General features: G+C 39.6%; 1 protein-coding gene across 1 annotated transcript in view; it reads right to left on the reverse strand.

Annotated features, from left to right (window-relative positions):
- MYO18B (myosin XVIIIB) overlaps positions 1-26,313 on the reverse strand; it is a 764,821-nt gene that overhangs the window by 24,044 nt on the left and 714,464 nt on the right. Inside the window, 2 exon segments of the mRNA XM_040358554.1 lie at positions 6,544-6,708; positions 20,476-20,609. Coding sequence (XP_040214488.1) covers positions 6,544-6,708; positions 20,476-20,609 — 299 coding nt within the window.

Here is a 26,313-nt window from a genome sequence, read left to right on the forward strand (position 1 = left end):
AGGTGAAGCTCTGCTGACTTCTATCATCCAAACATTTGCAAACCAATATTGTATTTTTTTTTTCCCCCTGTAATTGTTTGGATATTCTTTGCAAGGTGAATTTTTGCCTAGAGTACACACTTTACACTCCCCTAATTTTTTGCAGAATTAAATTCTCAGTTTTACACATTTCTTTTTTGAACCATACTCCAGGTTAAATTGGCAGCATTGTAGTCTCAAAACTGTTTTCTTAACATGACAAAAATATATTCGTTATATAACTTCATTTAACCACTTAAGGACCGCTCACTGTATATATACGTAATTTTTTTAAAGATGAATATCTCAGTAACAGAAGCAGCTGCTGCCACAACCGAGATATCCATCTTTTCAGTGAGCGGTCCTTTAAATGATAATGGTGATCTCTATGGCGGATTCGCCGCAAGATTACGTTATCGGCGGCACCGCCGTTCTCCCGCACCCTCCGTCGCTTACCGGAGCCGTCGGCAGCGGCGGAGGCGAACGCGTGCTTCCTCCTGCTCGGCTGGGATATGAGTGAGGGCAAGATGGCCCCCACCCGTCCCCATAGCATAGCAGGGCGGAAGCAACGTCAAAACGTCACTTCCGCCCATGCTTCTTAAAGCAATATTTTCTTGTTGTCATTTTTTCAAATGACAATTTTTTTTTATTTTTTTTGCATTTTTGTCTAAATATGAGATCTGAGGTCTTTTTGACGCCAGATCTCATATTTAAGAGGACCTTTCATGCTTTTTTCTATTACAAGGGATGTTTACATTCCTTGTAAGAGGAATAAAAGTGATCGTTTTTTTTTTTTATAAAATAAATAAGAAAACAAAAACAAAAAATTTGTCCTGCCCCGACGAGCTCGCGTGCAGAAGCGAACGCATACGTGAGTAGTGCCCGCATATGAAAACGGTGTTCAAACCACACAAGTGATATATAACCGCGATCGTGAGAGCGAGAGCAATAATTCTAGCCTTAGACCTCCTCTGTAGCTCAAAGGATGCAACCTATAGATTTTTTTAAACGTCGTCTATGGAGATTTTTAAGGGTAAAAGTTTGACGCCATTCCACGAGCGGGTGCAATTTTGAAGCGTGACATGTTGGGTATCATTTTACTCGGCGTAACATTATCTTTCACAATATATAAAAAAATTGGGCTAACTTTACTGTTGTCTTATTTTTTAATACAAAAAAGTGAATTTTTTTCAAAAAAAGTGCGCTTGTAAGACCGTTGCACAAATACGGTGTGACAAAAAGTATTGCAATGACCGCCATTTTATTTCCTAGAGTGTTAGAAAAAATATATATAATGTTTGGGGGTTTTAAGTAATTTTCTAGAAAAAAAAAATGTTTTAATCTTGTAAACGCCAAATCTGAAAAACAGGCTTAAGTGGTTAAAAAGGCATATCCATTAAAATGGAAATCCAACTTAACTCTAACTTCTTATAACACTGTCCTCTCTCCCCTTCAAACACCTATGCTTACTTACCTGTGTAAGAAAGATGTGTACATTAGCCTATTTAGACAATAGTCAATTTACTCCAGTCCAGTCATGTAATGTCTGCTAGCGGCAGCGCAAGCAAGAGGAGAGATTGCTCCAACAACAGCTAGTAATGCCTGAAGCTGTGACATCACCCTTACCAATGGCCCATCTGTTGTCTGCCCTGAAGCCACACCCGCTGACACAGGGTAGCAGGATCACATGATTAGACCATAGAAGCCTGAAAATAAGTAGATATTCACATCTTTCTTACACAGGTTAGTCAGCATAGGTATTAGGAGGGAGGAGGGGACAATTTCAAGAGAAGTTAGAGTTAAGCTGGAATTTCACTTTAATTTCAACCAGAAAAAAAACCAAAAAACATCTGAATTCTGAGAACTCCAAGGGCTAGTTTACACTACAATCCTTATGTTTAGTGTGCAGCTCTGCATGCATGTTTATATGCATTTCTAGTTCGTCTGCGGCGCATTTCTATTTTTTAGTGCATGCATTTTTTAGCTATTATCGCATTATTTGTTCTTCTTTGTTCTTCTTCCACAATCTAAGCACTGAAAGTGTGATCTCTATAATTAATCCAATTGTGGTGAGATAGCTTAACCTACAGTCTTGGTAGCTTGGCAGACAGTGACACGATCAAAATGACATCTTACAGATCTGTTAACAAGCTGTAAGAACCAGGCTGCCACAGTTTAGTAGTGGCAGACTGTGGGGTTGATTTACTAAAGCTGGAGAATGCAAAATCAGGTTCACTTCTGCATAGAAATCAGATACCAGGTTTTATTGCCAAATCTTAATTAAACAAGCTGAGGTTAAAAGCTGATGTTATTTATATGCAAAAATGAGCCTGATTTTGCACTCTGCAGCTTTAGTAAATAAACCCCACTATTACCATTTGACATTGAACTTGTATTGGAATCAGAGACAAAAAAATACCTAAATTAACAGACACAAAGTAAAACATGTGTGATTTATTTTTAAATTGTTAAACCAGTTAAGAATTTCTAGTAGAAATAGGTACTGGAGCCCATTGCAAATGCCAAAAAATCCCCTTATTGGAGATTTTTTGTGTTGGGGTTGGGAATGTCCCAACCCCAACACAATCTTCTAGTATTTAGCTTAGAAATGGGACTTCTAAGTGTGCGGTGTACACCTGCAAATATATCTGCCAAGACTGTGTATGGCTTGTGTGGATAATTAAGCAATTAGCTGGCTCAATCTATGTAATAAATTAGCTTGGCAAAAGAGAAGATTAACCTACCTAATCTAGCAACAGATTGCCAATATTGAAAACTTAAACAATAGATTTAGGGCCAGATTCAGAAACAAATACCTATCTTTAGGCAAGCGTAGCGTATCTCATATACGCTACGCCGCTGTAACTTTGAGAGGCAAGTCCCGTATTCAGAAAGAACTTGCGCCCGAAGTTACCGCGGCGTAGCGTACATGGGCCGGCGTAAGCCCGCCTAATTCAAAATAGGCTGGTAGGGGGCGTGTTGTATGCTAATTAATCATGACCCCACGTAATTGACGCTACTAGGATGCATTAAGGTGAAAAAACACAAGGGTTTACAACTCCTTTAAAGTGGAATTAAACCATACTATCCTTTACAGCTGCCATAGTGCTGCACATGTAATCAGTAATGACATCAGCCATTTGATAGTTTGAAAGTTTGGTTGAGGACCAAATCCCAGCATTCCAGGAATGTAACTGTTTTTTGAAACAGTTAAATCAATCGGTTTAGTTCTGCTTAATAATTTACTGCTGTTCAAGGGTTCTGGGCTTCAGCAGAATGGCAGCAAGAAGAAGCAAGAACAATGCTGGAGTCAATTTACAGCACACACCAATTTTGGTAGCATAATTATTAATGTGGAATGTATTCTTATTGCTAAAGAACATTATGTTTATGTTGTTATTATTGGGTAAAGCTCCACTTTATTAGTTTGACAGTTTGGTTGAGAGCACAAGCAAAATTCACAGTTGGCATTCCAGGGATGCCTGGAAATGTAACTGTTTTTTGAAAACGTTAAATCAATGGTTTTAGTTCCGCTTTAATTTTGGTTTTCATTGTGGATTTTTACTCATTTTGGATTTCATGGCAAAGCTTTTATATTACATTGATTATATTTTAGTTATATTGGCACAATAGTATATTTTCTACTGTCATGATTGGTCTGGGATTTTAGATTAGGTTTCTAGCTACATTCAGGTTAAACCAGACTATGCACGATAAAGTATTCATATATCATAAACAAGCAGTCAAAACACTTTGAAACCAGCCATGATTTACCTATGTAGCTTTACATGCTATGGAAAAAAACTAATCTTCAAAGTTCACAACAAAGACACTGAAATCATCCTCTACATTCATAATGCATAGCAAAAGAAACATAGCCTTGAATGTGAACAAACACCAGTTGCTTATAAGCTGTTAGAAACTGACTGGCATGACTATAGAGGCAGTGTTGTTAACTTTAAGAACAAATGCCTTTATATAAATCATGTATAATAAAAGTAATAATAATAATAATAATAATAATAATAATAATAAAGGGGTGGCTTGTTTTAATGCTTGTTTACTGCTTGCTATGAATATGTTGAAGCTTTAGAGTGGGTAAGGACTGGAACCTTTGCTGGACTCCTGTTCAAGGATTTTCCTTTACTTTCTGACTCGTGACATCCTCTTACAATCTGACATAATGGAAGCCATTGGGAAAAGAAGTTAGGGCTTTAATACAGAATAGGAAGTGACAGAGATTCTAATAATTTGAACTCTGTTTTTTTTCTTGCTTTTTATGTCTCCATTGAATACATTTTCCCTTTATCCTTGTGTCAGCTGGGATCTCAAAAGGTAATAACACCCCAACAGAGAATCAAACCCCATTCTATCCAAAATTTTAAAACAAATTGCCTGGATTTTACCATATCTAATCCTTCCAATCAAATCCTTTAATGGAAACAATGCAATGTAATCATTTGTGAATAAATTAAAATATTTTAGGCAAAATAAATGACAATGAATGGCTGTCAGGGTGCCAGCACTGTCATAGTCCTGGTCCCAGGTAATAACATGTCATGCACTGTATATCTTAAGTGAAAACCTAAACATTAATAAATGCAGACATGGCAACAGCACTATTTCATGTATTCCATGTAGGCTTTACATTGATATCCTCCTGGGTTATTGGGTGAACATTTGGATAGATGCATCCATAGGGGGTAATCCACAAAAGGGATACGCCGGCTTGTTTGTTTGTTTCATTTTTACTTCAAATAACAAGCATGTTATACTTACCTGCTCTGTGCAAGGGTTTTGCTCATTCTTGTTGCTGGAATTATCAGGTTTAGTAAAGAAAAGGGGCGGCTCTTGGGGGCATCTGCAGCACAGAAGATTTTTCACCTTAATGCATAGAATGCATTAAGGTAAAAAACATTAAAATTTTACAACTCCTTTAATTGAGAAAAGAAGATGGCAGTCCATGTGACCAGTGAGAGCAGTGGAAGCTATTCCTGGCCAGTTATTAGGAACACAGGGCCAGATTCACATACAATTGCGGCGGCGTAACGTATCCCATTTACGTTACACCGCCGCAAGTTTTAAGCGCAAGTGCTTGATTCACAAAGCACTTGCCTGTAAACTTGCGGCGGCGTAGCGTAAATTTGTCCGGCGCAAGCCTGCCTAATTCAAATGGGGCGTGTATCATTTAAATTAGACGCATTCCCACGCCGAACGTACTGCGCATGCTCCGTTTTGAAATTTCCCGCCGTGCTTTGCGCGAAATGACGTCGCACCGACGTAATCTTTTGAACGGCGACGTGCGTTACGTCCTTTCCTATTCACGGATGACTTACGCAAAAAAAAAAAAAAAATTCAACGCGGGAACGCCGGCCATACTTTAACATGGGCAGTCTAAATATAGCAAAGAAATTTGACGCCCAGCAGACATGCGCGCGGCATTTCCCTGTTCTGCCTAGTGAAATGTCACTGATCTACTATTGATCGGGAACCCCTAACAGTTACAATCACTCCCTAGGACACACTTACCCCTTCAGCGCCACCTAGTGGTTAACCCCTTCACCGCCAGTGGCATTTTTATAACACTGATCGCTGTACAAATAACAATGGTCCCAAAAAATTTGTCAAAAATGTCTGATATGAAGTCGCAGCCACGATAAAAATTGCAGATCGCCACCATAACTAGTAAAAAAAATAATAATAATAAAAATGCCATAGAACTATCCCCTATTTTGTAGACGCTATAACTTTTGCGCAAACCAATCAATATACGCTTATTTCGTTTTTTTTTTTACAAAAACATGTAGAAGAATACATATCGGCCTAAACTGAGAAAAAAATAGCTTTTTTAAAAAAAAAATGGGATATTAATTATAGCAAAAACTACAAAATATTGCTTTTTCTTCAAAATCGTCGCTCTATTTTTGCACAAAAAAAAAAACGCAGAGGTGAAAAAGGGGAAAAAAGGACGTCAATTTTGTTTCGTACGACAGCGCAATTGTCAGTTAAAGCGACACAGTGCCGAATCGCAAAAAGTGGCCTGGTCTTTGGCCAGCCAAATGGTCCGGGGCTTAAGTGGTTAATTCTAACGAATGACAACCAGAAATTGGGTTTTATAGTAAAAACACTACTGAAAACTTTTAGCCACAAACGTGTGAACAACAAAAGCCCCAGTACAGACAGGACTATTCTTATATTACCCACTACAGCAACAGGGTATTTAACTACATGTGTCTCACAAAGACCACAAATATTTTTATCACTATTTACTTCTAGGGAAAACTGGGATGCATATTTACCATTATTGGGAATTGTACAGTATGCTTAACTAGACACCAGGACTGGCTTTGCAATATTCCTATAAATGGCAATCATATACCTTGTTTACCATTTTAAAATTCCAGTGAGACCTTTACTATTAATATTTTTCCATGATCATTTAATTACACTTTAAATTCGGTAATAATATATAAATTAGTGTAGTATAGTACAAAAAATCTGTAATAATATAGAATACTTCCTTACCGTAAACTATGAACACTCAAAGTATCAGATGTTGACTGCCTTGAAAAGCGTCCACACATGCTGCCTCCAGAAGGTGATGCCCAGCTGGCTGATGATCCTACCCAGGAACGAACACTCTCGGTCTCCCCCATACTTGTGAGTGAGCCTATGGTTGACTGGTTATCTCTAGAAACAAAGAGAAGCCAAGACATGAACATTTATTATGTCTTTTTAAACAGATACCAATGCTTGATGGCAACTTCCCCCAATGCAGGCAAATTAGATGGGTGGAAAATAGAAATATGTGTAGGAACTATACTATACTATACTATACTATACTATACTATATACACTTGAGTTTTCAATAAAGACTGCAAATTAAGCTGGTGAATCCAGTTAGTTAACTTCATTAACATGCCTACAATGTTTTGTAAAGCAAGCACATTTATTCCTAATAACGCTTTAAAATACTATTACACCACACAGATTTGTAATAAATTTGTACATCTGTTCCACTGTTATTGTGATGTATGCACTTCTGCCAAAATGCATAGCCAGATAGGTGACGCACTGCCATTTTAAAGTTTAGCTCTACAGCTTTTTGCATCTGCCTGATTACTGGAGCCAAATAATGATGGTGAGTTATTGTCCAATTAACAGACCGATATTAGAGTGGTGTAAGATGTACAATGAAATACTGTTGTAACTTGTATAGTTATGCAGTGTGTTTGAATCACACGACAGGCTGGATGAATTTGTAAATGCTTTGGTGGGTAAAACTGTTTCTCTGGAGTTCCACTTAAATAGTGACGATCTTTGAACAGAAATATCACCATATATACAGTGCCTTGCGAAAGTATTCGGCCCCCTTAAACTTTGCGACCTTTTGCCACATTTCAGGCTTCAAACATAAAGATATAAAACTGTAAAATTATTCAGCCCCCTTAAGTTAATACTTTGTAGCACCACCTTTTGCTGCAATTACAGCTGTAAGTCTCTTGGGGTATGTCTCTATCAGTTTTGCACATCGAGAGACTGAAATTTTTGCCCATTCCTCCTTGCAAAACTGCTCGAGCTCAGTGAGGTTGGATGGAGAGCGTTTGTGAACAGCAGTTTTTAGTTCTTTCCACAGATTCTCGATTGGATTCAGGTCTGGACTTTGACTTGGCCATTCTAACACCTGGATATGTTTATCTGTGAACCATTCCATTGTAGATTTTGCTTTATGTTTTGGATCATTGTCTTGTTGGAAGACAAATCTCCGTCCCAGTCTCAGGTCTTTTGCGGACTCCATCAGGTTTTCTTCCAGAATGGTCCTGTATTTGGCTCCATCCATCTTCCCATTAATTTTAACCATCTTCCCTGTCCCTGCTGAAGAAAAGCAGACCCAAACCATGATGCTGCCACCACCATATTTGACAGTGGGGCTGGTGTGTTCAGGGGGATGAGCTGTGTTGCTTTTACGCCAAACATAACGTTTTGCATTGTTGCCAAAAAGTTTGATTTTGGTTTCATCTGACCAGAGCACCTTCTCCCAGGTGGCTTGTGGCAAACTTTAAACAACACTTTTTATGGATATATTTAAGAAATGGCTTTCTTCTTGCCACTCTTCCATAAAGGCCAGATTTGTGCAGTATACAATTGTTGTCCTATGGACAGAGTCTCCCACCTCAGCTGTAGATCTCTGCAGTTCATCCAGAGTGATCATGGGCCTCTTGGCTGCATCTCTGATCAGTCTTCTCCTTGTATGAGCTGAAAGTTTAGAGGGATGGCCAGGTCTTCGTAGATTTGCAGTGGTCTAATACTCCTTCCATTTCAATATTATCGCTTGCACAGTGCTCCTTGGGATGTTTAAAGCTTGGGAAATCTTTTTGTATCCAAATCCGGCTTAAAACTTCTACACAACAGTATCTCGGACCTGCCTGGTGTGTTCCTTGTTCTTCATGATGCTCTCTGCACTTTAAACGGACCTCTGAGACTATCACAGTGCAGGTGCATTTATACGGAGACTTGATTACACACAGGTGGATTCTATTTGTCATCATTAGTCATTTAGGTCGACATTAGATCATTCAGAGATCCTCACTGAACTTCTGGAGAGAGTTTGCTGCACTGTAAGTAAAGGGGCTGAATAATTTTGCACGCCCAATTTTTCAGTTTTTTATTTGTTAAAAAAGTTTGAAATATCCAATAAATTTCGTTCCACTTCATGATTGTGTCCCACTTGTTGTTGATTCTTCAATTTTTTTTTACAGTTTTATATCTTTATGTTTTTAAGCCTGAAATGTGGCAAAAGTTTGCAAAGTTCAAGGGGGCCGAATATTTTCGCAAGGCACTGTATATAAATATATATATATATATATATATATATATATATATATATATATATATATATATATATATATATATATACACAGATAGGCATGGTTATTTTGTTCTAAGTACGTACTTTGCATTATCTGTGTCTCCACTGTGAATGTTTTTTCTGATCACCTGAAAGATTTTCTAATTTAGTCTAAAGTTGTTTTGCTTCACTGTTATCACGTTCCTAAATAATGCATGGCATTAAAGGCTTTTTTTGCATTTCAAATGTGGGAAAAAGCAAACACATCTAGAACAAGTCATAATATAGTTACCTAGTTACATAGAAAGTCAAATTATTTATTGTTGTTTTTTTTTTCATAAGGACAAAATATATACTGAAACATATCCATTATAAAGTAGAAGTATAATAGACAAAAGAGAAGTGCTGCCTATAGAATATAGAGTGAGTAAGTCACAAGTTACACCAAAAGAGATAATAATATACAGCCATCAAGACCAACATCCCTGGTATCCAGAGGCACCATGGCTAGACCAGAAGGTTGTTATGGTATAAGAGTTTCTAACGAAGCCTATACGTATAGAAAGAAGGGCAGTAGGCAATAAAAGAGAGATAAGTGGCCACTCAGCAAGAAACCCGCTACTGCTACTCCCTGGATTTTTGATGCAGGTGTGCATTCTGCAAAGGTTTGGAATGTGCAAAAATGTTACTAGGTTCATCCCTAAAACACAAATTCCTTCCGCCCAGACCAAGAGGTGGCTGAGCTCATACCATCTCCAGCCAAGAAAGGTAGTGTGTGCCAACAGCCTTCTTGCTCCCCTTCTCTGGGAAAATTCAGAAATGTACCTTGCCTAAAATATGTTTGCAGTTGAGCATTGAACAAGGCTGTTCCTGGCAAAATATATATATATATTTTTTTCCTGGACAATAACTTGGCAAAATGAACATACAGTAGCTAAGGGGGTATTCACCCCATTATAAGGAAAGAACAAATATTGTGATAGTGGTAATAAGTTGTCTCTTTTGTGTGTTATCTTCTGTGGGTTCTCCTGGATACATTCGACATAGCTTTACGTACAGAAATGATGTTGCAAAATATTATTTGAAAAAATAAATTTTGTGCGTAATTTAAGTGATGGTGAATGGAATGTTCAGCAAACATAAGTACCATTTTTAATCTGTAAATTATAATTTTATGATGCTGGATTAAAAGTTTTTAAGTTTTGGTGTATATTGAGAATAATGTATCAAGGAACTTAAAGGTCCTACTTAACTATGGAGGTATTTACTAAAACTGGCACACACAGAATCTGGTGCAACTCTCCAGAGTAATCAATCAGTGTTTTTCTTTGCTAAATGTCCCCAAGGCAGTTCCTAGCTTCCCGTGTCTTTTTTTTTTAGAAAAGCTTATGGACAATATTTGGCATCAAGAAGACTCATTCCATCCATTCCCCTAAGGGCCCTTTCACACTGATGCCATTTTGATGCACTTTTGTACTTTCAGGCAGCATAAGAACCCGCTCACACTAATGGGCTTTTGATGCACTCCCTTTGACTTACAATGGAAGGTGCACTTTTAAAAAACTACACCACAGATGCAGCCTGCAGAACTTTTCAAAGTGGAGTACACATGCAGTATGAACAAGTACATAGTTTTTAATGGGGAATAGTTTTCAGGTGCTTTTGTCACCCTGGGAAAGAGCACCAGTGTGAAAGGGTCAAAAACGTTCAATGCCAAGTTTGAATTTCATAGATTTCAAGCAGGATTCTACACAACCTCACAAATTGAACACAGGCAGTTCACTCATCCCTATGCACAATGGCATAACTGTAGGAAGAGAAGACTGTAGTTTGGAATTTTGTGCCACAGAAATACTCCTATGTGCATAAATGAAAATTCCGTTTGGTATAGAAGGTGTAAACTGCCTATCGATGTTTTTTTTTTACATCTCAGTACTGATCTTTTTTAGCCCCTTTTGCAGCCACATCCTGTCAACAAACGTGCGTGAGCAGAGGGTGTAAACTGAGAGGGGTAGATTCAGATAGATCAGCAGATCTTTAGATCCGCGTAATCTATCTTATTTACGATCCGCCAGCGCAAGTTTTTGAGGCAAGTGCTGTATTCAGAAAGCACTTGCCTCTAAAGTTGCGGCGGATCATAAATCCCCCGGCGGAATTCAAATTCCGCGGCTAGGGGAAGTTTACTATTTAAATCAGGCGCGTCCCGGCGCCGATCGTACTGTGCATGCGCCACCGGCTAAATTTGCCAGTGTGCATTGCTCCAAATGACGTTGCCAGGACGTCATTGGTTTCGACGTGTACGTAAATTACGTCAATCTGTATTCGCAACCGACTTATGCAAACAACGTAAAAAATTCAAAACTCGGCGCGGGAACGACGACCATACTTAACATAGGATAGGCCGCATATAGCAGGGGTAACTATCCGCCGGAAAAAGCCGAACGCAAACGACGTAAAAAAAAAGCGACGGGCGGGCGTTCGTTTCTGAATCGGCGGAAATCCTCATTTGCATATTCGTCGCGTGTAAAAAACGAAACGCCACCTAGCAGCCAGCGGGAGAATGCAGCCTAAGATCCGACGGTGTAAGTCACTTATTGTTTTGCAGTCAAGGATTTTGCTAAGTTCTGAAGACAGATCTGATCCTAGTGTATGCTGTTTCCATGGAAGCCTGTTTCACCCGTGTGATTGTATGACAGTGTCTGTCTCTCTTGAGGGTCACCTCCCCTCCGTGGGTTTTTAGGGTTTACTGATATAAAAAGGACTTGTGTACACAATACTATCACCCTGCAAGGTATAACACTACGAATGAAAAAGAGCATCACCATTTCCTTGTATACAACACATGAATAGTAAATTCTGTCTGCAAAAGTGTCTCTGGCATAGACAACAGAATATACTCTGCGGTTTAATCCTGGGGTTGTTGATGCAGCAATGTGTCAACCTCATTTTTTTCATAGTTCATTTCTCTTCTGGTCTAAAGAAAATCCGGACAGCAGAGTAAATGGGAAAATAGTTTAGACAGCGTGAGGTATTGATAAAGTTCTGCAGCACGAGCACTGCCTGAAATTGCTCACAGTAACTAGAACTCAAAGCAGATTGTGCAATAAATGAAATTTGACATGCAAACACAGAGCTTTCATTGAACCACTGAGCAATTTATTGAAAATCTTTAATCCATCTCCTGGAGGCCATTGTGCTCAGAAAAAAAACATGAATGAATTACTTTCATTTACAAACATATTGGAGGTGTCTTTTTTTGCACATCAGACCTTTCCTGGAGATTTTTATATCTAAACAGGACTTATGCAGTATGAAGCTAACGTATGAGTATCTTATTTCGCCCAGGATGTCATCCACGAACCCCCAATGGATAGAGGTCAAGGTTTTCCATATTTATACAAATTCTTACTTCAAAGTAATCTTGTGAGGTTGTTAGCTATTCATTTGTAAGTACCGCATTTGGCCAGAGGTGCGGGGGCGCTGGTGACACTTGGAACGGTTCAGAGTCGTTCACTCGTAAATACTCGGAAACACTACGAAATACTCTGTTCCAGAGTGAATGAATAAATGAATGAATGAATGAAGAGTATTTCCGAACCTTTCCAAGGGTTTCCGAAAATCAGCCGCGCTGTCCCCGAGTATCCGAGGCTCTCCGGGGCCCCCCACCTCTGGCCACATGCGGTATTGCATGCCATAGAAGTCAATGCGGAACAAATTATCTTTGTTTCCATTGACTTCTATGGGGAAACTCGCTTTGATATGCGAGTGCTTTGGATTACAAGCATTCTCCTGGAACGGATTATACTCGTAATCCAAGATTCCACTGTGTATATATATATATATATATATATATATATACACATATAGAATATAGATGTTTTTTTGCTTATCACAGTGTTTCAATTATTATTTGCATTCTCATTGCTCTTTTTACGTGGTTGATTTACTAAACGCAAATAGACTGTGCACTTTGCATGTGTAGTTGCGCTAATTTTTCCCAAAGCCTAGTAGATGTGGTAAAAATGAGACCTGCACTTTTTTTTAACCACTTGACCTCCTGGAAGATTTAGCCCCCTTCATGACCAGGCCATTTTTTGCTATATGGCACTGCGTTATTCTATCTGCCAATTGTCGTGCACTCAAAAAAAAGTATGTAATTTTTTCCAAGAATTAAAGCTTTTTTTGGTGTTTTTTTTATATCACCTCTGCGTTTTGTTTTGTTTTTGCACCATAACATTTTTTTTTTACTTTCTGCTATAAAACCTATCCAATAGAACAAAATATTGGATAATTCCTTCATAGACCAATATGTATTTTGCTACATGTTTTTGGGAAAAACATGTCAACAAGCGTCTACAAACAGGATATAATTACAGACTTTTTTATTTATTTATATTTATATTAGTAAGGGCGGCGATCAGCAACTTATAGCGACACTTCGAAGTTACCAGTGACACCAATACAGTGATCATTGCTAACAATATGCACTGTCACTGTACTAATGACACTGGCTGGGTAGGGGTTAAATATCTAGGGCTATCAAAGGGCTAACTGTTTGCCTAGAGAGTGTTTTTGTGTAAATAGTGTGGTGCTTTCACGAGTGGAAGATATGGATTATAGGAACAAATAATCCATTCCCCCCCCCCCCCCCTGTTAGAATGGCAATCAGCCTAGTTTGCATAAGCAGATCACTGTTCTGTGTGTATTATCAATGACCGGCAGGTGCCTGAGGACATCAAGTGCCCAGAACCTGCAGATCGCTTCTGCTGCGAATATTCACAGCAGAAGAGGCCCGCTGGGGGCGCACGTGCACCCCCTGCAGGCAGAAGTTCAGAATAACATATACATACTTGATTCTGCACAGGAGAGCCACCCTGTAGCAGTAAAACTGCTTAGGGGTAGACAGGAAGTGGCTAATGCATTCATGTGTTGTGGTGCATTGCAGTGTGGGTCCACCGGTACCTACTGTATTGCTGTATTGTATTACTTTAGCACTTTTTGGAATAGAACACTATATATACAGGGATTACTGACTGACAGCAGAATGTAAACCACAGAGTGGGGGCTGTGTAAAAATAAAGGTTTGTGGTCCCGTCAATGTTCATACCAGAGCCAGGTTCCCCAATGCAAAAAAACAAGAACAGAGGGAGAATTTTCCCCTTGATATGCATACCAGACTTTGATTCTAGCATGCAGCCTGGCTGGCTAATGAAAGGGGGAATCAGTGTGCACTTCCTCTCCATCCTAAACCATACCAGCTCACATGCCTTCAACATAGGAGGGTACCATGCTCATGGGGACAAGAACCACTTCCCTGCAAGCCTGCCCTGATGGTTGTGGAGGTTTTGCAGGTTTTGAAGTCCATCATAAAAACTCTTGTCGTGTAGCAGATCCACGTCAATCAGGATGAAAGACACTCAATGCCCACTGAATAAAAAAATCTCACTGTCAACACGATGTTCTCCTGCTGCTGACTCACCACTCATGACATGTCCAAATTTGGTCAATCATGACACATGGATCATGTTGGGGAACCACAAAGATAGGGGCCAATATCTGAGACCCCCCCATTGTTGAAGGGCGATAACACATACTGAAGAGCCCCCCTCCTGGTGACCCCCCACAAACACCAGGCCAGGGTCGTGGGAGCAACATACCAGGCTGCTTGCTCAGATAAGGTTCTCCCTTATTTTTTCAGGGGACTACAACATTTATTTCTTGTTTCTTGCATGGAGTATCTAATATGGAATTTGGGGGAACCCCACAATGTTTTTTTTTTGTGTGAGGTTACTCTTGGCATCTATACCAGACCCTTATCTAGAGTAAGTCTAGGCAATTTCGCCTTGCCACGCAAAAGCAATCCATGCAAGTCCATCATAAAACACTTGTCATGCAGCTGACCCACGTCAATCAGAAAGAAAGACACTCGATGCCCGCCAAAAAAAAAAAAAAGGCTTACAAAACAACCCCCCCCGCTCTCTGTTAACTGGATTTGATTGACAGCAGCAGGAGCCAACTACTTCCGCTGCTGCCTCTGTGAACAGAGAGAGGAGAGAGTCACTGCAGATGGGCACAGCGCTGGTTTGAGATAGAACTTAGGTACATTTAAAGTAGGGGGGAGGGGGCCATAAAAATAATGGGACTTTTTTAACCTTATTACAGGGAATGCATTAAAGTAGAAGTTCAGCCAAACTAACTATAAATTTACTCGCAACCACATTATAAAACTAATTTATCTAGCTCTGTAAAGCAAAAATCGCTATACATACCTTTTCTGCAGCCACTCCAGTCTTGTCCCACACTAAGCAATCAGTGGCATCTTCTGTGTGTAGGCGTGTGCAGTAGAGGCACTCGACAACAGAAGCCCCATAGTAAGTCTATGGTTGACGTCACTTCCCAGGCATTTCACAGCCATTGGCAGCTGCCTCCTGCACACAGCATCTGCTGCTGGAGACCGGACCCGATCGGCTTCAGAAGTTAGATAGATTAGGTTTAGAATGTAGTGGCGAGTATATTTAGAGTTGGCTAGTTTTTGGCTGAAATTTCAATTTTTTTTTTAAACCACATTAAGCATTATTAAAAACACTGCTTTCCATCAAATATCTTTTTAAAATTGTTTTGCTTTGGCAGGTCTTCCCAAGGTCAGTGCACAGCCGCCATGTCATTGTTTTGATAATACCTTGCCTATTAAGCCCCATACACACTATCAGTTTTCCTGCAGGTTTACCAAAACCATCTAATATGAGGTCAAACCTCAAGAGTTTCAATTTGTATGCAATCAGGCAGGCCCTTGCACTACATGGTTTTGGTAAACCTGAAGAGAAAACCTGCAGGAAAACTGATAGTGTGTATGGGGCTTCAGAATAGAAAATGTTAAAGAACTCTTATTTAGAATATGGCTCCCATTGACTTTAATGGGATTCATATTAAAACGGTTATATACCCATACACAAAAAAAAGAGAGGAAAACCCTGCAAGGCAAATATATAATGAGCTAGTATGCAGTGCATATTAGCTCATTATGAAATACTTACCTCAGAACAAAGCCCCCGTATCGGAGCCCAGTCCACGCCAAGGGAGCTGACATCTTGCCCTCAGCGTGTCTTCCGGGTTCACGGCTTCGGCTCTGTGGGTGGCCGGAGTCGCAATGAAGTCACTCCTGCGCGTGCGTGGGGTTTTTTCTTCCTGGCAAGGTCCGGCAGCTTCAGTTGGGATTTCAGAGCGCATGCGCCACTGACATCAGCGGCTACATGCAAAGGGAATATCTCCTAAACTGTACAGGTTTAGGAGATATTAAATTTTACCTACAGGTAAGCTTTATTATAGGCTTACCTGTAGTTAAAAGTGTCAAATTTGGGTATACAACCGCTTTAAGCACTTTAACTTTAGTGATGTCTTGAAGACCCGCCTTGAACCAAACCCAGGTACGCAACACACATCCCTGTTGTGTTATTGTTTGTTACTATTATTGTATACGTAACACAGCTCTTTTGTTGAAACGTATCTTATACTTGGTTGACTTATGCTAGAAATAGCAGTCACAGCTATTTATGGGATGTGATTTAATCTTACTAACATGATCATTATGTACTGGAGAAAGCAATCACTAATTTCAACCAATCATTAAAGACTCCTGAACAAATTTTGCTTTTATGACATGTACTGTATAAACAAACATATTTGCTGAATGTGAACTGAAATCAGTCATTGGGTTAGGTTATTAGATTTTGCTATTGCAATCTTACAAACATTTGTAATAGATGTCTTTGCAGCTCAAGGCACACCCACAGAAAGTTAGCAGTCTACTGAGCCTGCTTTAAGGCCTCGTACACACGACCGAGGAACTCGTCGTAAATGAAACATCAATTTCCTCGACAAGTTCCTTGTTAGGCTTGTTGAGAATCTTGACAAGCTTTCTTTGCGTACACACTGTCAAGACAAAATCTCATCGTTCTCAAACGCGGTGACGTAAAACACGTGCAACGGCACTATAAAGGGGAAGTTTGATTCCACTGGCACCACCCTTCTGAGCATGTGCGGGTTTCTAAGCATATACACAAACGTGTTTCTCATCGAAAACCAGCGTGACGAGGAACACAACGAGGAAATTGAGACTCCCGACGAGGAAAAAGAGAACTTGTTCTCTTTTTTTCTCATCGAGTTCCACAACAGTTTTCTCGATGAAAAACATACACACGACCATTTTCCTCAGCAAAAAAAGCTCTGCCACCAAGTTTCTTGATGGATTCTGTCGAGGAAAACGGTCGTGTGTACGAGGCCTAACACTTAAAATTTAGAGTATGGCCCGGATTCACAAAGCACTTCATCCGACCAATGTAACTTTCCTACGCCGGCGTATCGTGGGCGCATATTTACGCTGGCCGCCTCATTGGAAATATGCAAATGAGGGAGATACGTCGATTCACAAACGTAGTTGCGCCCGGCACATAATATACGCGGTTTGCGTAAGGCTTACGTCCGGCGTAAAGTTATTCCCCATCTATGAGGCGCAGCCAATGCAAAGGTATGGACCAGGGAACAGCCGTCGTATTTTACGTCGTTTACGTAGTAGTACGTGAATAGGGCTGGGCTTAGGTTACGTTCACGTCGTAGGCAGTGATTCGACGTATCTTAGGGAGTAGTTTCAACGTGATTCTGAGCATGTGCACTGGGTTGTGTCCACGGGACGGCGCATGCGCCGTTCATTTTAAGCACTTGTCTGTCACTTGGCATATCGTTAGCATGGGGTCACGCCTCATGAGCATGGCTCACGCCCACTTCCACCTATGCTGGCTTACGCTGAGGAAATCCAGCATAGATTTGACAGCGAGTGGGAGCGGAGTGCTTTGTGAATACTGTGCTTGGTGCTCTGCGCTACGCCGGCGTAGCCTAAAAAAGATACGCTACGTCGGCATAAATATGCACCAATGTATGTGAATCCGGGCCTATGTGTACATGTAAAAGAGTGGACCCTGAAAAATATTTATTTCTTTTTTTTTTATACGTATACAATAATAAAATAGGTTTGCTTTGTTGCCCATTGATCTATGCTAGCTGTCATTTCTGCAAAAAGGAAGCACAACAATAGAGGCTGGTCATTTTTATTTCTATAGAATCAGTGTACCAGAAGCTGTCAAATACAATAAAAGGATCAGTGGCAATATTAAGTAACCTCAGGATTGAAAAATGTTGGAGTAGACATGGCAGTTGTCTACAGAAGTGGAGCTGTGAGTATTGCTGTTATTTTTCTTATTTTTTTTGTAGGAAAGTTATTAGTTCCCCAGGGCTCTGTGGTTTGGTCTGCAGCATTTCAGTTCTATCTAATGAAGAAGAAGTCAACTGCATCTCAATATATCAATGCACACCATACCACCTTTAAATGTATTTTTCTCCCTGTTCAGAAATAATAATAACTGTCCATGACGTTATTAAATCCTTTTCTACATAAACCAGCTTTTAACTTGGCATTAGTGTCCCTTTAGAGAGAAGTCAGGAATAGCTACAAATTGTGCATTGATGGGAATGAACATACTGCGGGGCAGATCCACATACATACGCTGCGCCCCGGCGCAGATGTCAGATACGCTACGCTGCTGTAACTTACTTTGAGTTGGTTTGAATCCTCAGCGAATTTGCGCTGTAAGTTACGGCAGGGTAGTGTATCTCTCGCGGCGTAAGGGCGCGGAATTAAAATTCGGCGGGTAGGGGGCGTGTTTCATTTAAATGAATCGCGTCCCCGCGCCGAACGAACTGCGCATGCGCCGTCCCTAAAATTTCCCGGCGTCCATTGCTCTAAATGACGTCGCAAGGACGTCATTGGTTTTGACGTGGACGTAAATTACGTCCAGCCCCATTCACGGACGACATACGCAAACGGCGTAAAAAAAATTCAAAATTATACGCGGGAACGACGGCCATACTTAACATTGAGTACGCCACCATATAGCAGCTTTAACTATACACCGGAAAAAGCCGAACGGAAACGACGTAAAAAAATGCGACGGCCGCTCGTACGTTCGTGGATCGTCGGAAAAAGCTAATTTGCATACTCAACGCGGATTACGACGGTAACGCCACCTAGCGGACGCCGAAAAATTGAATCTTAGATCCGACGGCGTACGAAGACGTACGCCTGTCGGATCTAGCCAAGATGCCGTCGTATCTTGTTTTGAGGATTCAAAACAAAGATACGACGCAGGAATTTTTAAATTACGCCGGCGTATCAGTAGATACGCCGGCGTAATTTCTTTGTGGATCTACCCCTGTATATGTATATGTAGAATAAAATGCCTTTCTTTGTTAATATACCCACTTTCACATGTTTCTCACACCAATTCAGTGCAATACTACAAATGCATTTTCATGTTATGAGGCGTATTTGGCGCACAAGACACAAAAAAATGGTGCTGGCTGCTGTTTTTTGCCCCTCAGCACATGCATTATACTGCATTGCAATGGACGTGTTTAAAATGTAATGTTTACAATGAATGGCTCTGCAGCACACAACCACAAATGTAATGTACCATATAATGTTACCGCAGAAAAACCAATGTACATGGTTGTGGTCAAAACCACACATGAATTTTTTCAGAAATGCAGTGTGCAACAATACTCACTGCTGTGCACTGCTGAATTCTGCAGTGCAGGTGCGTAGATTTCAAAATGTATATATGCCATTCAAAATGTATGCTACCTCAGCACCCCAATTCACTTAGCATGTGTTACTACGCTTAACTACAATGCAATAGTGTGAACCTGGCCTTAATATGCAAAGTGATCATGCCCCACAGTTATAGGTCAATTAAATATGTTTTGTATGCCTCTGACATTTACAGTAATAAAATTCTATACTCAAGGCAATAGAGTATGTGCATTATCAAGCGATGAAAAATGCACACTCTACAAAAATATACAAACTTCATTATTTTAAAATATCAGAACAACTACTGCAATGTTTTGACCCTTCTGGGTCTTAGTTAAGTTGTAGCTGTAAAAAAAAAGACCACAAAGTCTCAAAATGTTGCCTGAAATTCTAGGCAGCCAACAGTAACCCTTTTTTTTCACAGATCTGCAAAAGATTTTCTATTAAATTTGCATGTTTTCTATTTAAAATACACACACACACTTCCAATATGCACAGGATTTCATTTAGATAGACTGGCCGATGACCTCACATAGCTATATCTGTTAAACTGTTTCATAGGCCGTTTTTTTCTATGCTTTATATGATTGGATAATGGGACCCAAACTGGGAGCATAGACTAACATGACAAGAAGGCATTGGGTATTGGGCATTGTTGTTTTCTAAAAGTTGCAACACAAATCATGTACTACAACTTTGCATTATCGTACGTTTACATGATAAATGTCAAATAATGCAATGCTATATGGCATCCATTAGACTGCATGTACTTCTTGGCCACAGAGATAAATAATATAAGCCCCTCATGTGTGCATAAATATACTGGTAACTCATGTAGTTGTATTATTTACACCATAAACATTAACCATTTCTGCTTTCAAAACATAGAAGTCTATGGATATCAAAATTAATCATATGAAGCTAAATATATGTATTTCTTAATAAATAGTAGTGTTTTAGAAAATACCTTTCAGTGTCACTGTCATCACTTGAGTCAACTTCCTCTAACGCTGCCTGTAGGTCCGCAATACGTCGAATCGAAGTCTCCAGATCAGCCTGCAGTGTCTGCCTTACTGCTGTAAGTTCATATAGTTGGGTCTCCTATTAAAATGAAGTATCACAACAATTATTACTGCTACCGGGAACAAATACATTTTTAGTTAACAAGGTAATAACCTTTGTGATAAATACACTACATAATGATCTCACTTGCTGACAAACAGGTACCTTTTAATAAAGACGGTGATCTAGACATAGCTAAAACGCCTGTGATGGAAAGTTTGTTAAGTAGCCATTTTCACAAATATTATACAAAATTAAATCCATATATAATTTATAAATTGGGCAATTTTCACTACATTAATTACCACATTTATGTACTTCTTAGGCTTTTTACACCTGCTAATGTGTTGATGATAAAAAAAAACAAAAAAAAAACAAGTAAAACAAATGTGACATCAGAACACACTTAGAATATGGCAATATGTAAAGTAAAACAGGAAATGCTAAATAATATATACTGTATAGCTAAAACATTGTCACATTTTATTATTGTTTCTCTTGTGTACAAGGTTATTTATAGTTCACTTCTCTTTATATCCTGCCTATAGCATCGAAGACCTGTCAGTACCAGGATTGTACTAGCCATTAAGGCTGGGTTCACAATTATGCGATTTTGAGGTGGGTTTCCCCGCATCTAATTCACATGACTGGGGAAAGTTACTGTCTCTCAATGGAGCCAATTCAAACACCTCCAGGGCGGCTGCAGAGCGCACTGCATAATGGTCCTGTGTGTCTTTGGCCCTGTTTCAGGTCCCAATTCAAGCAGAAATTCAGACCTAATTTGTACCTCAAATGGTAAATGGGGACCCACTGGACCCCCTGCAGTGAGCCCCAGCCGGATATAGTGTGAACCCAGCCTTAAGGTTGAGTGAAATTCACTTGAGAGAGCCTTTACCTGGAAACAACAGTGATTGGCCAGCTCCTTGTTACCTATGCTTAAAGCACCTGTTGCACACACCACCAAAGCTCGCGATAGTGGACACTACATGGTGTGCTTTTGCTTGACCCAGCTTGTATCTGCTCTGTTGATTACCATGTATGACCCAGCTTGGGCTGACACTGCTCTCTCTATTGTGATTCTGTACTATTTAGAGTCTGAGATACTTGTGTGTGACCTGGCTCATCTAGACCAGTGGTTCCCAAACCTTGTCTTCAAGTACCCCCAACAGGCCAGGTTTTGGGAATTTCTCTTAGATAAAATAGCTGTCCAAAATACCAAGCCATTGACTCTGATTTAAAGCACCTGTGCAAGATAAATGAAAACCTGTAAACATGGCCTGTTGGTGGTACTTGGGGACATGGTTGAAAACCACAGATCTAGACTACACTTCTGCCTGACCTTCCTGTGTTACTAGACTCTGTTTCTCCTTGGTGAGCTCCTCAGTCTGCTGCTTCTTCCTCACTGTACAGCCACAAGTGGCAGGGACAGGACTATAAGTATTACCTAAAGCTGTAATCTAGGTATGGATTTTATAGCAAAGTTACATTGGTGTATCTTGGAACCACAGATACATATTTTTCACAGATTCTCCAATTGTACAATGTGGATGGGCGGGTTGGTAAATTCCCAATCTCCACCTAGTCTGATGATCAAAAAATACCCTGTATTAATTAAGAAAAATAACCTGTGAATCGCATCTGTGCCAAGTGAGATAGACGTAAGGGTTGATTTGCTAAAACTGGAGAGTGCAAAATCTGGTGCAGCTGTGCATAGTAGCCAATCAACTTCTAACTTTAGCTTGTTTAACTAAGCTTTGACAAAAAAATAACCAGGAAGCTGATTGGTTTCTATGCAGAACCAGATTTAGCAGATTTTAGTAAATCAACCCCTCTGTGTCCATTATGCAGCAGAGCAGCTGCTTGGCACGAAACCTGGAAAATAGCAGTGATCACAGTAGAAGCAGAGTTGTCTACAGTGATTTCCAGCTTCCACAGGGATCCCACAGGTATGAAATAGGCATAACTCAATTGGTCCAAGCTGGACCAATTATGCTAGAAACGACATACTTGGAATTCAGCTCTGACTGCAGAGAAATATCAGGACTCCTGGTCTGCCAGGGTTTGCTGCTTGCCAGGGCTGTGTAAATATTATAATTGGGTGGACAAAAAAACAAATTAAAAGAGCTAACAAATGCACTTCATGTGTGTACTTAGTAGTTTGCCTGAAAAGGAATCATTCACTTTCAGAATAAATGGAATGTTCCTCCCCTTTCCTGGGGTTTCTAAGCAATTTTGTAATAGGTTATACTTACCTAAAAATAGACTCCTCCAGAGAAACTTCCCACTCCTTCACTGTGCTCATTCAGTGGAAAGCTTATTAAAACATTTATGGGTCTTTAAATCACGCCTGTTGAGTCTGGAGTCTGAAGTCTGGACTAGGGATGCATAGGGATGCAGTGGAAAACTGGAAACATTTAAAGCTGAGCCGTAAGGCTTCATTTAAGGAGAGTATAGCTTATTGCACAATTCTCTATACTTCAGCTTATTAAGTGGTCCAGTATGGAATTTTTGCCACAAATACTTAAGCATCGTTCATTTTGGTGCAAGAAAATGTTGACATGCAATTAGCATCACTTTTAGTGATCGGTTTAGGGTAAGCTTTTGGTTAAATTTACTTAAAGTACAACCAAAGGCAAACTTTTTTTTTAATGTCTTGCACAGAGTGGAGCTGTATAAGAACGCCTGTCAGGTTTTATTGCTGTCTGTGCCCTGATTAGGGAGATTCCCCTCTCTATTTGTCCTGTTTACCACTATCATTGAAAGTGAAAGTGAAAGAAAACCCCAAAATTTGGGGTGTCATCGGAAAAGTAATAGAGGGAAAATTTTACAATGGGGACACTAGCTCTGTTGACCAGGGGGTTCCCAAATGGATTTCCCTTAATTTGAAATGATTTCCTCTGACTTCCTGTTTTGGCTATGGGGCAGGAAGTGAAGGGAAATCTCCCCAATGGGATGCAAATGGCAAATAATAAACTGACAGGGGGTTATGACCTTCCCTTATCCATAATTAAAAAAAAAAGTTTTGGCTATAGTTCTACTTTATGTGTTTCAGTTATGGCTGATTTTAGGTGTGTCCTAAAATTAAAGGCTAGGTTTACCTGTAAGGTTTAAGGTGAATCCAACAGGTTTATAATTAAGGGTCCTGGCATATAATTTGGAAATTCAGCAGACCAAATTCTGAGTAAAATACCACTGCCTGACATTTCAACTTGAATTGCAAGGTTACAATGGCCAAGAATAGGGGCTTTTTTTTATGTGCCACCCCTTCACTATAATAGGGTGGGTACCAAGAAGGCATTTGTCAGTGTGTGATGTGAGTAGTTTAGGGAAAGCTGACAGCTCACTTTCAATAAAATGAGTCAGTCTTGGATTACTAATGAATACAAAACCCCTGCTTCTGATACAACAAAAGGAATTTCTGTCATCCAGCCCCTGCAAAAAGCTACTAAATTTTCAATATATGATCTGGTCATCTGTCACTGTACATATGATACCTGCCTATTCTTTCTCCCTTATATTGTGACCTAACCAAGTAATTACATACTGTTCAACCGCTGCACAAAATTTGAGGCTAGTATCGCTCAAATAATTCGCACTAATGTTTATTTGATGTTAAAACCTGCCATGTCTCTCCATCCTACACTGCAGCCATATCAAACACCTTTTATACTGTTCAGCAATGTGCAATATCAATGGCTGTGCCACATTAAAAAAAAACACGTAAATTTCTATTTTATGATAAAACCTGCCTCACCTCTCCCTTTTATATTGTGGCATAACCAAGCTGCTTACACACTGTCCAGCCACTGCACAGTATTTTGGACTAAAATCTACCTCTCTCTATTTGCTACCTATTCAGGTGATCATGTACAGTCCAAAGGCTTCCCAATCTTTATCAAATAAATGCCTGAAGTCTATATTTTGCATGTTTTGGGAATAATTGGAGACAACGATGTGGGTTGTGGTTTTGAAGTCTTTTGACATGACTCCCTCATGGCAGTGTCCAGCTCCCTATTCCCTTTTTGGAAATAGTTTGCCAACAAGACCACTATATGACCAGAGTTTAACAGCAGGATTTGGCCCTCTTTTGAATTCAATGATACTTGCTGCAAACGTCGGGATTGGCAGACTTGGCCCATCATAATTTATGTTGCACAAATGCATTTAATATGCACTCTATATAGGAGCATAGCTGTGTAAGATATTGTTACATATGGGCTTGGGGTCCTAGGAGAAGAAAATAGGGTTACCAGTCAAGTCAATGTAGTAAGGCAAGAAAATTGCATGAGGTTCTACCTGGAGCTTGATTTTATCGGGAAAAGTATCACCTAATGTAGCACAGAATGCCGAAAGTGAAATATGTAGTTACCCTTATGGCATGCACTATTCAGTTGGTGGTAAAGCAGACTGCTCCTGTGCCTTGGTGAAAGCTAGAGGGGAAAAAGTAACAGTAGATGCCCAAAGGACTTCTTTGTCATGCATCACCAAACACAGAGGTGGGAAAAAAATTACTGCTTTCAAGCATGTGTTCTACGAAGATGTTTTGTTCAAATAAAAATAACTGTAAGGTTCATATTTCTTATACTGCTTTTATAATAACTGTGCTCATTCCACTAATATTATACAGTGTATATAGATATCATTACTTATATATAAAGAAGGATGCACCTGACATTACCTAGTTAAGAGGTAATTTGATTCATTACTTTAGGTAATCAAAACATAAAACAATCTAAATAACAAAAATATGAATTATTAATGTGTTTTTCTGACTATTACAAGGAATATAGCTTATGACACCATATGACAAACTGGATTGTTTTTTGCAATACTTGTACTGTTTTGTATATTCAATTTTTTATATATTTCCATTCTTTCTGTGAACAGATTAAGAATTGTACTACAATATCTGAATACCCAGAGTTGATCTTTTATGCTTCAGTACAATCTACAACAGCATGTATATTACACAAAAAATAGCAAGCACTTTTCCTCCCTTTTCGTTATGTTAATTCTTAATATTTTTCCACTTTTCATCAAGTTAACACAATTATAAGAGCGCAGAATTACACAAAAATCCCTTGTGAGATAAGCTTACGAGTGTGAAGCTAGATGCTTTGTGTTTCAGTTTCCCTGGAAAAAGCCCTGTGCATACAACAAAGTGTGCCCTGCACATTTAACATGATTAAAGCTGCCAGCTGTAAAATTGCCATCTCAGTGGTGACAAGGTGAGAGATGATTTGTGGTGCATAGAGCGACAGCCCTGGGTGCCGCAGCCAGCAGACTGTCATAGTAAATAATGCAAACTCTGCTACTCTGAGGTGAAGAGGCCTGAAGGAAAAAAAGAGCCAAGTTTTTAAACACATGTATTGAAAAACCCCAACGTTGTACCTTTCACAAATAGAAGTACAATATTTTAACAAAGACATTTCAACTTTACTGTTCACTGTAAAGTTTGTATTGTGTGCATATAGACAAAACGCAAGAAAATTACAATAAACATAGTCAAGTATATAAAACTATTCTTGGTAACACATTTGTCAATGCACAAGAGATTTTCCAACTGTACCAAAGCTCCTACTAGGCCATGTCTACAAAGTGTTTTAGAGTGCTACAAATATTTGCACATTTTCACCTGCTAAATGACTATGCATTGACAGTGAACAGAATGGAGAGCTAGTAGACACCAAAGTTTATCTTCTTGACGATTGGAAAAAGCTTTAACACGCTTAAGGACCGGCTC

The sequence above is a fragment of the Rana temporaria genome, chromosome 1 (genome assembly GCF_905171775.1).
Source record: "Rana temporaria chromosome 1, aRanTem1.1, whole genome shotgun sequence".
Lineage (NCBI taxonomy): Eukaryota > Metazoa > Chordata > Amphibia > Anura > Ranidae > Rana > Rana temporaria.